The following is a 13,368-nucleotide window of genomic DNA, read 5'->3' as shown; positions in this document are numbered from 1 at the left end:
TGTGAAGACATAACCGGATTGTGATCGAGAATCATCTCGATCAGTTTGGAAACTCGCGTCCACGTAACCTTTTACAGCGAGTTCCTCCTCACCAGACCCATATATCAGAAACATATCCTTAGTCCTCCTAAGGTATTTCAATATACTTTTAACAGCAATCCAATGACTGTTTCCTGGGTTATTCTGGTATCTACTTGTCAAGCTTAGAGCGCATGACACATCCGGTCTAGTACATATCATTGCATACATGATAGACCCAATAGCATATGCGTATGGGACTTTCTTCATTCTCTCTTGTTCATCTTTCGTGGTAGGACACTGAGATGAACTGAGAACGGTTCCTCTTTGAATAGGTACCAAACCTTTCTTAGAGTTTTCCATCTTGAACCTTTTCAAGATTTTGTCAATGTATGTACTTTGACTTAAACCTATCAATCTCTTGGATCTATTCCTATAGATCCCAATCCCCAATATGTATTGTGCTTCTCCAAGATCCTTAATGGAGAAGCAACCTTTTAGCCAAGTTTTGACCTCTTGCATTGTGGTTATATCATTCCCAAACAATAATATATCATCCACATATAGCATAAGGAACATTATAGAGCTCCCACTAGCCTTCTTGTATACACAAGCTTCATCACCATTTTTAATGAAGCCAAATTTCTTTGCCTCTTCATTAAAACGATGATTCCACATTCTAGATGCTTGTTTCAATCCGTAGATTGATTTCTTTAACTTGCATACCTTTTTAGGATTTTTCGGATCAACAAAACCTTCGGGTTGTACCATATAAACATCTTCCTCAAGATATCCATTTAGGAAAGCGGTTTTGACATCCATTTGCCATATTTCATAGTCATAGTGAGCAGCAATGGCAAATAATATCCTAATAGACTTTAGCATTGCCACTGGCGAGAAAGTTTCATCATAATCAATCCCTTGAGTTTGAGTGAAACCTTTTGCTACAAGTCTAGCTTTGTATGTATCCAAGTTTCCATGTATGTCGGTTTTCATTTTGAAAAGCCATTTACAATCAACTAGCCTAGAGCCAGGAGGTTGCGTAACAAGTTCCCAAACTTGGTTGTCATACATGGATTGCATCTCAGATTTCATGGCTTCCTGCCATTTATCTTTATCAATCCTTGATAAAGCATCTTGGTAGTTTGTTGGTTCATCCAAATCAACCGTATAGCAACCATCTATGAGAAAACCATATCTCTCAGGAGGATTGCTAATCCTACCAGATCTACGAATGTCTTGTGTATTTTGATCATCCATTTGATCACTATCAACATTTTCATGTTGAGTGCTAGTTTCAACCAATTGTGTATCATCTATTTGATCTTGAACCTCTTCAAGATCTATCTTCCTTTCACTACTTCCTTCCATTAGGAACTTAGTTTCAAGGAATTCCGCCTTCCGAGCAACAAATACATTCTGCTCGGATGGATCATAGAAATAATATCCCATATTATCCTTGGGATATCCTATGAAGATACACTTCGTGGATCGAGCATTCAACTTATTAGGGACGTAACGCTTAGGATAAGCTTCACATCCCCATACCTTTAAGTATGACAGAGATGGAGGTTTTCCAAACCACATCTCATGAGGTGTTCGTTCCACTTTCTTGGTTGGGGCCATATTTAAAATACGAGCCACGGAGCATAGACAATAACCCCAAAATGATAGAGGTAATGTGCTTCTAGCCATCATAGATCGAACCATATCCATTAGGGTTCGGTTCCTCCTTTCGGAAACTCCATTAAGTTGGGGTGTTCCGGGTGGAGTAAGTTGTGAGATAATCCCACAACTCCTAAGATGATCTTGGAAAGCATCGCTTAGGTATTCACCTCCTCTGTCGGTACGAAGTACCTTAATTGTCTTATTGAGTTGATTTTGTACTTCGTTTTGATATTCTTTGAATGCTTCAAACGTTTCGTCCTTGTGTCTTAATAAGTAGACATATCCGAAACGACTAAAGTCATCAATGAAAGTAACGAAGTATCTTTCACCATTCCTAGTCATGGGCTTAAAGGGTCCACATACATCCGAATGTATTAATCCCAATAAGTCTTTAGCCCTTTCATAGGTCCCTTTGAAAGGCGCTTTAGTCATTTTGCCTTGTAAACAAGATTCACATACATCAAATGAGTCCATTTCATTTGATTTCAAAAGTCCATTCCTTTGAAGTGTATGCATACGATTCTTGTTTATGTGACCAAGGCGACAATGCCATAAGTAGGAATCACTCAAATCCCTTTTGAGTTTCTTGGTGCTAGTATGGTACATTGAGCTACTAGATGATGCATCATCATGAACCAATTCATAAATTCCATTTGAAGGCGAAGCCTTGAAATAGAATACATTATCTAAATAAACATGGATATCATCATTAACAAAATTAAGATTAAAACCACATTGTTTTAAGCGAGAAATAGAAATAATGTTTCTACACAAATCCGGAGCATACAAAACATTTTCTAAAATAAGTTCCAATTCGCTTGGAAGCTTCAAAACAAAATCTCCTTGAGCTTTAACATGCACCTTTGCACCATTGCCCATATAGAGACTTGATGTTCCCGCCATATGATCACTTCTTTTGAACCCCTGCAAAGAATTGCAAATATGAGTTCCACATCCTGTGTCTAATACCCATGTATTAGAAGAAGTAATATTAAGCTCAATATATACCATATATATGTTACCTGAGGTTTGCCCTGCATCCCTCTTGTCCTTCAACTCCTTAAGATAGACCGGGCAATTTCGCTTCCAGTGACCCATTTCACCGCAACCGAAACACGGGTCTTCTTTGGGGTTTGCCTTCTCAGCTACCTTTTGCTTCTTAGCCTTGTTGATGGTTGGGGTAACCATCTTCCCCTTCCCTTTGCCTTGATAGGCGGGTCCTTTTCTCTTAGCCACCTTTGGCTTAGAGGTCTTACCTTTGGATCCACCTTGATCGATTGCTAACACGGGTAAAGCCCTTTTACCCATGCTAGTTTCCGCCGTTCTAAGCATACCGTGAAGCTCACCTATGCTTTTATCCATCCCATTCATATTGTAATTAATTACAAATTGATCAAACCTTTTTGATAGGGAGTTAAGGATAAGATCGGTGGCTAACTCATTTGATATGTTTAGGTTAAGACGGTTAGCACGATCAATAAGGCTTTTCATCTTAAGCACATAAGATGAAACCGATTGGGTATCATCCATACGACAAGCATGTAGCGCCCGAACGGTCTCGAAACGCTCGACACGTGCTTGTTGAAGGAACATCTCCTTCAATTGCGTTATCATGTCGTATGCACTATGATGCTCGAAATCCTTTTGGAGTTCGGGAATCATAGTCCCAAGCATTAGGCATGAGACTTGAAGGGAGTCGCGGCAATACTTATCGTAAAAGGCCATTGCCTCCTCATCATCCTCATCCGGTTGATCGGGAATGGGGTCCTTAAGTACATACGCTTTATCCTCTTGTTTGAGGACAATCCGAAGATTGCGGAACCAATCCATAAAGTTGGTATGGTTGAGTTTGTCTTTCTCTAAGAGAGACCTTAATGATAGGTTGTTTAGGTTAAGTGGTGCGTTTGGTATGTTGTTGTTGTTATTGGCGGCCATCTACAAAATTAACAAAGTTCGTTTAAGTATCGATTTTAATTTAACATTCAATACCCTTTAAATCAAATTGAACTATTAAATTCTAGAATCCAACGGTAAACCAAATTTCGGTTAGGTGACCTTTATCCCGCAATTTGATTTAGCTAGGTAGTCAATAAATGACAATTGCAATCCATTTGCAACTTCTAGAGTATGGGATCATGCAATCCTTTTGCATGGCATATTTATCCCATCAACGCCTATTTGTTCCTCATGCTTCGGTGACCCTAAGTTCATGATTCCCAAATCAAGTCGTCCTACTTGTATAGACTTGTAAATTCAGCATACAAGTGGTTAGGTGACCTTTATCCCACAAGTGTGCGAAATTTACCTTAATCATATTAGTTTGCTCATAACAGTTAGGTGACCTTTATCCCATTATAAGTTCCCTAATATTTTTAAGTGTCATACAATAGGATGGCGTTTAAACTTGTTTACCATGTTTGTAAAAGGGATTTTAAGTTTTCATTAATTCTAGTTTGAGAAAACTTTTATGCCATACACCAACATGCATTTAGTGTATGGTACTTATGAAAAACCATTTTCATGTCTTGTAATTTGCCAATTACTTGATATAAACCATTTTATATATATGTGATCCTTTTCTTGTTCTTAATAACCATTTATTAACGTCTTTAGTTGCTTTTAATTTAACCAATTAAATTGTCATTTTGCATGTCATTAATACATCTAATTTAACCATTTAAATTGTCGTTTTGCTTGTTGTTATCTTGTGATTAATTGTATCAACCAAACATACAATACAATAAACAAACAAACAACCACACATGCAAAACAAGTATGTTCACAATCTAGCCATTTTGGTGGACATTTGTTTAGCCGAAAACAAATGTCACCGGGTTAAGGGGTAATAATACAAAGTAGGAGATTTCAAATCTCCCACTTAACCTTGCATCCATATGCTCCTTGTGTTCTTCAAGTCTTCATCATCTTGTATCTTCATTTTTACAAAATATGTATCCTAATACATTTTTATCTAGAAAATGAAAATACAACCTATTCTATTTTACATACCAAATGTAAAACAAATTACATAGCCAAATGAATGAATTATTACATGCCATATGAATGAATAATATTACAAGCCAAATAACATTACAAATCAACCAAACATACATGCATGCAACACAAGGTCAAGGCTAAGATTGTGAACATTAACATGCAACCAAATATGAACCAAATAGAAGAGCCCAAACCCACTTTTGGACCCTTTTGAATTCGGCATTCATCATAAACCCACCCAAACCCATTTGTTTTTGCAATCTACATTCATGCATGTTCATAGATTGCAAATATAGTGGGTTTAAAACAACAATTCGAAGCATATTTCAACAACTTCGGCTCTAGATACCATTGTTGGGATTTAACAAGTTACATAAGTCTTAAAACCTTTTAAGAATCATTATAATCAGAAGCGTGTAATTATCAAGTTTTACTTGTTAAACTTTTAACCAATTTAAAGCTAAATCCCATGGATCAAGTTGTGAACATTATGCTTACATATTAACAAGAGAAGGAAGAGTGTTTTATACCTCCTTAAACCAAGTTTAAGGGCTGTTTTGATGCAAGAAGATGATGAAGAAATAATGCTTCAACACACCCTTGAGTTGGTTGAACCTTTAAGCCTTTCTAACCTTGCTATCCAAGCTTGAAACCACTTCTTTTGCACTTGAATAAACCAATCAGCAGCAACACTGATTTGAGCAGAAAGTTGATGAACTTATTGATGAACTTAGCCTCTAACTTGAAGCCTCAAGTGTTGCATACCCCAAGCTATGATCCCAACACCTTTGTCTTTGATTTGGTTAGGATTTAAGAGCACTTGATCACTTGATTTTGCAAGTTAAAACTGCCCCTTCTGCTGTCCAAAATCACGACCAGCAGGCAGTTTTGAGAGAGCTTTTTTAACTCAAAATTAACTCTATATTCTCTAGTCAAGTGTGTGTATATGTTCCCTTGAATACATGTGAGAATATGTTGGTCATTGAGTCAAGCATGTGCCTTGGAATTGTGTTGTATCAAAAGTAACAAGTAAGAAGAATGGGTGCATTTCTTGGAGACTCAAATTCTGCACACACCATCTATATATATATATTATAACAAGATTTATTTTATAAAACTTGTAATTATTTTATAAAACTTGCATAAAATAAACATGTATTTGTTACTTGTAATAATTTTATAAACCATTTTATAAAATATAACACAACTTAATTATTTAAACCAATAAATAATTAAATATAAATTATCCAAATAATTTATCCCAAGTGATAATATTTCAGAAACCCGATTTTCTAAAATCCAAGTGTCGCGAATTTATTTAACGAACCAATCGTTAAGTTTAAATCGTATAAGGTGTCGGTAAGCTTGTTATTGGGTATGACCCGACTTGGATCATAACATGTTAGCCACATTAATTTGATATATCTCTCGGGCATACGGAAAACCTACACTTATAACTTGTATATATGAAGAACACCTTGAAACTTAACATATAACCTTTAATCTCCATTCGGTAAAAAGCGGGCTGTTTTGGGTTGGGAATTAAAAACCTATCTTAGACTTTGAGTTCGAGGCTAAGACTTTAGAAATATGTTAATATATGTAAATAAGACTTCCAGTATTTTTTTCATGATTTTAGACAAAGTGGAAGTATTTTATCAAAAATCATATATCGGGTGGATGCCGGGATTTTTTCAAATCTGTCCACCGACACAAAAAGAGGTAAAAGCTCTACCAATTACTATTTGGGATGAACTTTTTGAATTGGTTTTTTAAAATTTACTTCTTAATGAATCCATAGCTTCTTGATTCACTTTAAACGGAGTTGTAATGAATATTTGGCGAGCAAAACAAAATCTGCTAAAATTTACGTTGTATGGACGAAATTTATATTATAAAAACTATATTAACCATATCCTTGTTAACTTTTCCTATATCCTATATATATTTGGATATGTTATCAGTAGTATAACAAAATATTATAATCTTGGTTAATTCTGTGATTGTATATATGTATAATAATATTCTTGGTACATTCCATGACAATAAGTATACAATACGTTTTGATAAATCCTAAGACAATAAGTATACAATACGTTTTGATAAATTCTAGGACAATATGTATACAATATGTCTCTGGATTGATGCAAAGACAATACGTATACAATACGTCGTGGGGTAATTGTAAGATTATATATATACCGATTATTGGACTGTTGGACATTTCGGACTATTTTGGACTACTAACAAAGGACTACTAACATAAAAATGTTAAAAATTAATATATAAGTATTCTATGAACTTGTTTTATTTTATTCATTTGTCGTATTATTATCTGAATAATTATTATTGTTATAGGTTCGTGAATCCAAGGACGACGGCCATATTTTTAATAAGCTGAAAACTTATTATTAATATACTTTTACTACCGTGAGTATATAGTCCCATTTTTAAACTCTAAAAATATTCTGGGATGAGAATACATGCATTTTATGTTTTACGCCATAGACACAAGTACTTAAAATATATTCTACGTTGAGTTGTACCACTTTGCATATCTTCCTTAATAGCTTGGTAACTAATATTTACATATTGTAAGAACATGTAAGCGCGAATCCTATTGATAGATCTATCAGGTTTGACAACCCCAACCGGGCTAGTCGCTCTAGGATCGTAAATGGTTGCATAGTATTTCGTTTTTACTACACTTGGTACAGTGTAGGGAGATTTCATAATAAAGGGAATATGCTACATTAATTGTTAAGTATGGTTATCGAAGCGCTCAACAACTTATAGAATACTTTTATACACTTGCGAGTGTACATATATTGATAACTATGAAATCTTGTGGTCTATATTTATATCGATGCTAAACCTATATATCTCACCAACCTTTGTGTTGACTGTTTAAGCATGTTTATTCTCAGGTCCTTAAGAAAGTCTTTCGCTGTTGCATAATCTGAGCAAGCTGTGCATGGAGTCTCATGCTTTTGTTTAAATGAAGTGTTGCATTCAATAAAATCTTTGTCATATATTATATTCGACTGTTATGTCATGTGTGTAGTATTTGGTAACCGATGTATCATGGGGATTATTTTTTAAATAATCGCCCACTTGTTTAAAACGTGCATTATGTATAATAATGGTGTGTTTTTTTTATGAAACGAATGCAATATTTTTCTAAAAAACGTATCATATAGAGGTCAAATACCTCGCTATGGGACCAATGAATAACGTACTATGTTTATAGTCATATGGACGAGTCATTTCATTTTAGCTTGGTGGAAAATAAAAGAAGACACCTATTCAATAATATCCGCTATGGTTCGTGACTTATTAGCCGTTCAAGCTTCAACTGTAGCTTCCGAATCGGCTTTTTCTCTTAGCGGTCGAATTATTTCGGAAAGAAGGTCAAGACTTACCCCCCCAAGCCGTGGAAGTATGTGTATGTTTGTAGGATTATTTGGACGGGGTAGATAGGATACAAGGTCAAACGTCATTAGAATGTCCGTTAGATAATGACGTTGAAGATTTTATAGAGATGGAAGAAATGGAAGCGGGCTTATCACCTACATCAACCGAAGGAAATACCGAGACCGAAGTGGAGGAAGGTGAATATGATCCCATTAACATGGACGAATATATTACAAATTACCAACGAACATTTATGGTTGATGACCCCGAATTTGAAGCAAGTGAACAATATTACGAACGACGAAGGCAAGACAAGTAATGTATAATGGGTGATGGCAATGCCGAAGCTCGATATACTTTGCTCGTAATACATTATCGGGTGATGGTCATGCCGAAGCTTCAATAATGTATTAACTTTTGTATACTTATAGTTGTAACTTGTATCGTTCAAATAAATGTATTGTTATTGTTATTTATATTATCTATAGTGGTTAATCATTTGAATAAAAATGTTGTTATTTATATTATTTATAGTGTTAAGCATTATAAATTATAATTATATTATTTATAGTTGTTTAAGCGTTATACATTTTGTTTATATTGATTATATTATTGTTGTTCAAAAGTTATAAAAATCGAACCGGTAAAGATATAACCGGTAAAAATCAAAATCCGACAAAGATCTTAGTACGAAAAAAATCCGGTCGAGATCCGAAAAAAATCCGAAAAAAACCGACCCCGAGAACCGGATTCGGAAAAATTCGGATTTTTTTGTCCGGTTTTTTTAAATCCGGATCCGGTTTTTGTGCATCTATACCCTGATCTGGAGCAAGTAAAAAAAATACCTGAGTAAATGTTTGACTGCCTGCAAATGAACAGAGCTTGGGTTATGCATGAACTAACTTAGCAATTGAACACTATAGCATATATCAAGGTCCTGTGATAGTGAGATAAATCAATTCGCCAATAAACTACCTGTACATTTCTATATTAGACAAAGGTGTCCCCAAATCTGTATTAAGTTTGACATGTTGATCCAAAGGCAACTTGTAAGGTTTCATATTGATAACTTCAGCTTTCTTTAATAAATCTGGGGTATACGTTTTTTGAGAAATAAAAATTCCTTGAGTTAATTTTGACACTTCGGGTCCAAGAAAATAACTAACAGTTCCCAAATATTTCATTTGAAAAGATGAGTTCAGTTGACTTTTCAAGATTTCAATATGAACTGGACTATTGCCTGTAATCGACAAGTCATCCACATACACCAGAATTGCAGTAAACTGTTCTGAATCTCTTTTTGTAAACAAAGAATAGTCAGCATTGGACTGTTCAAAACTAAAAGATAATAAAGCATTAAACAACTTTGCAAACCATTACCTAGGTGCTTATTTTACACCATATATGAATTTATTTAGTCTATAAACTTTATCAGATTAAGCTCTTTTTACTTTTATATAGACTCCCCCTTTCCTACATAACCTAATGGTAACTTCATATATACCTCTTCTAATAAATCACCATGAAGGAAAGCATTAGATACATCCATCTGACACAAGTCCTAAATGTACATTGCAGCAACAGCCAAAAGTGAGCTAACAGTCACCATTTTTGCTACATGAGCAAATGTTTCAGCATAGTCTACTACTTTTCTTTGCCTATTTCCATGAACAACAAGCCTGACCTTTTTTACTTTCAATTGAACCATCTGCTTTTAATTTTGTTTTATATATCCAATGACATCTGATTGCCTTCTTTCATTCTGGTAAATTAGCAACCTCTTATGTATAATTAGCTTCCAATGCTGTCATTTCATCATTCATAACATTACACCATCCAACATCATTTATTGCTTCTTGAAAATGTGTAGGATCAGAATGAGCCATAAGAGCAACAATATAAGATTTGAACTCGGGAGCTAGACTTGGAGAAGAGACTTGATTAGCTCTTGGATTTTTTGACAAAACATAATCCTTGTGCCATTCTGGAGTTTGAACAATTCTACTAGATCTTATAATCGATGTGGAAGTTGAAGGCTGAGCAGATTCAGTACTACCAGTAGTGCTAGTATGTGCAGAATCACCAGAATCAAAACCAGCAACATCATAAGTAGATGGATATTTGACTTCAGGCTGTAGAACATTTGGCATAGGAGATAGATATTTATCTAGACTCTTAGTTGAAAAAGTTAAGATATGATCATGAAATACAACGTCTCTAGAAACAAATGTTGTATGTGTCAGAAGAATGTACAACTTGTAGCCTTTTTGTTGAGAAGGATAGCCAAGAAATACACAAGGTACCCCTATGTTGGTGAAATTATCAACTTTTCTACTAGGATTACTAGCTAAAGCTAAACAACCAAACACCTTCAAATGATCATAATTGGGAACTTTATTTGATAAAACGCCATAAGGACTTTTATTCTTCAAAATTGGTGATGAAAATCTGTTAATCAAGTATACTGATGTACTTACACAATAACCCCAAAATTTTAATAAAAGATTAGCTTGTAATCATAATGCCCTAGCAGTATCCAAGATATGCCTATGATTTGTTTCCACTGCCATTTTGTTGTGGCCTATCTGGACAGGAAGTTTGGTGAATAGCTCATTTTTTTGCTAAACAAGGACCTAATTGTTCTTTAACAAACTCAAGAGCATTATGAACTTAACCATTTTTAGTTTGTTTTTAAACCGACTTTTGACAAACTTCGTGAAAGTTTTAAACACACTGAAGTATCATTCTTTCTAACAAGCAAAAAAGTCCATGTGGCCCTGCTGCAGTCATCTACAATTGTCCAAAAATACCTATATTTTCCTTCTGTTAGAACTTTATAGGGCCCCCATGTATCCATATGTACTAAACCAAAAATGGACTGACAATGAGTTGTTCTAATTTGATATGGTAGCTTAACAAACTTTGCTATAGGACAAGTCAAACATACATCATTGCCGTTCTTATCTACAATATCAGAAATACAAGAAAATTTGTTTCAACTTTGACTTAGAAACATGGCTTAATCTATGATCCCACAAATTGTAGGAGTTTACAAGTTTACTAACATTGGCACATGTCCCTTGTATTATAGAAAATAGATTGCTTGGATAGGGTATGGAAGACATCAGCTTGGTTGTAACGACCCGACAAAATCGTCATTGACAGCGCCGTTAACTTAGGTCCCATTACGTGGTCATAGTCCCTATATGAGACTCGTTTGACCAAAATTATGTCGCATTCATTTGAAACGTACAGGACTCACAAAGTTTTAAGTTACCAAACGGTTCGAAAACAAGTTTAAGTTTACAAAAGTTATAAAGTATAAATGAAATAATTTGCGACATAATAGTTGTAAATCTCGAATGCTATCAATAGCATATGTATGTATGTATGTATGCTTGACCCCAAGCAAGTAAATCAAGTGTATGCATGTATGCTTGACTCCAAGCAAGTATATCAAAGTATGCGGAAGCATGTGTCAAGTAGCCAAGTATGAACCTGAGAAACATATAGAAAAATGTCAACGAAAAATGTTGGTGAAATCATATGTGTATTTGTAAAAGTATGTTTTTGAACCTCAAGATTTAGTATAAACCGATTATCAAGCGTATACATCTCAAAAGATGTGTTTGTATCACGAGCATCCAATTATCAAAGCTTAACTGAATCTTACCTCTGCATATAGTGTTAGAACCTACACTATTTCCCAAAAATACGTTTCATTCATCCGAATGAGGGTTCGTCAAACCCGTATGGCCACACAACATAAGTTCACGCTTACACCCTACAAGTGTAACTGATGATAATTGGACTTGAGGATTTTTGTTCTAACTAGTACGTATCTTTGCTTTCATATTTGTGTTCAAAGTATAAGAGTATAAACCGTATAAAATGTATACAAAGTATATGTTTCTCAGCCCACGATTTAAAAGTATAAAAGTTATTGAAAAGGTGGGACTAAGATCTCACCTCGAGCGCACGAGTATAAAAGTACTTCACAAAGTAAAGGTGTGCATGAAAGTTTCTTAGTCTTGACCTAAACAAGTAAGTTGTATCAATTAACCAGTTACGACACAAGGTCGGGCGAAATGTGTTCAATTAGTCCTATGGCTCGTTAAGATTCGATTATATAGCATGTGAATCACGTTGTCAAGTTTCATGTAAGAATCAAGTATAAAATAAGATTAGAACGATTGCATAAGTGTTTTGTTAAGTTTGACTAAAAGTCAAACTTGGTCAAAGTCAACGAAAAAGTCAACACGTTCGGGTCGGGTCTCAGACAATTTTTCTGAGGTTTTTAATCATATATAAGCATGTTGGCCAAGTTTCATGTTGATCGGGGGTGCGTAGCATGGTTAGAATTAAACAAAAATGCGTATTTTTGGACAGCCGGGGCCCGGAGCGGTGCTCCAGGACCCTGAGCGGCGCTCAATATGGCTGTTCAACAAGTCTGGCAGTTTTTGAACACTCAAGCACGAATCCAACTTCAAACAACCATAACTTATGAACCGTAAACATTCAAAACATGTATCTTATATCGTTAGAAAGGTATTTTGACGAGGAATACAACTAAACACATTTCATCAAACAAAAACATCATTTACAAAAACAAAAACCTCATCGAATGATCGTTAAATGTTCAAAATCAAAGTTTCAAGCTCATAAAATGCATTTCTTGACTCGGAAATCCAATTTACACATACGATACGCCGTTTTGAAGGTAATGAAACATATAATACAACAAAACACTTACTAACAACATTTCATAGCATTCATTGCGTCAAAAGTTCGTTTTAAAGTTCATCAAACCCTAACCAAACTCATGAATTCAACCATTTTGCAATTGAAGCTTTTCTAAATCAACCAACACATCAAATTGAAGCTAATGATGCTAGTAACACATTTAATACATGAACTTTAACATAATATCAACATTTAATCCTCCAAAATTCAAGATTAAGCACACTCATTTTTCATATTCAAGCTAGTTACTCAAAACAACAAATCGAGCAAACCAAACACATATTCATGTTAGACTTGAGCCATAGACACTAATTAACACCATTTCAAGTCAAAAACACTAAGAACGTGAAATCTAGAGTTTTAGAAATGTTACCCAAACGAGATGAAATTGGTACCAAAATGTAGAGGATGAAGAGAGGATCACGAATATGTAATTTGTTTTGATGTTTGCTTGCTTGAATCGAAATAGATGATGAATGAATGATGTTGTGAATTAGAGAGAAAAGATGGAAGTATGAAAAATGGATG

The 13,368-nt window shown here is 34.8% G+C and overlaps 2 protein-coding genes across 2 annotated transcripts; both read right to left on the bottom strand.

Moving 5' to 3' along the window:
* Positions 1–9,068: 9,068 nt before the first annotated feature.
* On the bottom strand, positions 9,069–9,805 carry LOC139889262 (uncharacterized mitochondrial protein AtMg00810-like). Its single transcript, XM_071872224.1, has 2 exons — positions 9,669–9,805; positions 9,069–9,435 (listed from the first exon to the last, which is right to left on the bottom strand). The coding sequence occupies exons 1-2, from the start codon at positions 9,803–9,805 to the stop codon at positions 9,069–9,071; spliced, it is 504 nt and encodes a 167-aa protein (XP_071728325.1).
* Positions 9,806–9,878: 73 nt separating this feature from the next.
* LOC139889261 (uncharacterized) lies at positions 9,879–10,954 on the bottom strand. The gene is made up of 2 exons (XM_071872223.1): positions 10,908–10,954; positions 9,879–10,545 (listed from the first exon to the last, which is right to left on the bottom strand). Exons 1-2 carry the CDS (start codon positions 10,952–10,954, stop codon positions 9,879–9,881), a joined length of 714 nt encoding a protein of 237 aa, XP_071728324.1.
* Between the last annotated feature and the right edge of the window lie 2,414 nt (positions 10,955–13,368).

The sequence above is a fragment of the Rutidosis leptorrhynchoides genome, chromosome 2 (genome assembly GCF_046630445.1).
Source record: "Rutidosis leptorrhynchoides isolate AG116_Rl617_1_P2 chromosome 2, CSIRO_AGI_Rlap_v1, whole genome shotgun sequence".
NCBI lineage: Eukaryota > Viridiplantae > Streptophyta > Magnoliopsida > Asterales > Asteraceae > Rutidosis > Rutidosis leptorrhynchoides.
This window is presented reverse-complemented; position numbering and strand designations above follow the sequence as displayed.

What these genes read in the sequence shown, in the direction of transcription:
- LOC139889262 (XM_071872224.1), bottom strand. Translation starts at nt 9,805, where the DNA reads ATGGTTCAATTGAAAGTAAAAAAGGTCAGGCTTGTTGTTCATGGAAAT. An exon ending in CTTTTGGCTGTTGCTGCAAT is followed by an intron (nt 9,436 to 9,668) that starts GTACATTTAGGA and finishes ATTATCTTTTAG; the next exon opens with TTTTGAACAGTCCAATGCTG.
- LOC139889261 (XM_071872223.1), bottom strand. Translation starts at nt 10,954, where the DNA reads ATGGATACATGGGGGCCCTATAAAGTTCTAACAGAAGGAAAATATAG. An exon ending in CTAACAGAAGGAAAATATAG is followed by an intron (nt 10,546 to 10,907) that starts GTATTTTTGGAC and finishes CTTGATTAACAG; the next exon opens with ATTTTCATCACCAATTTTGA.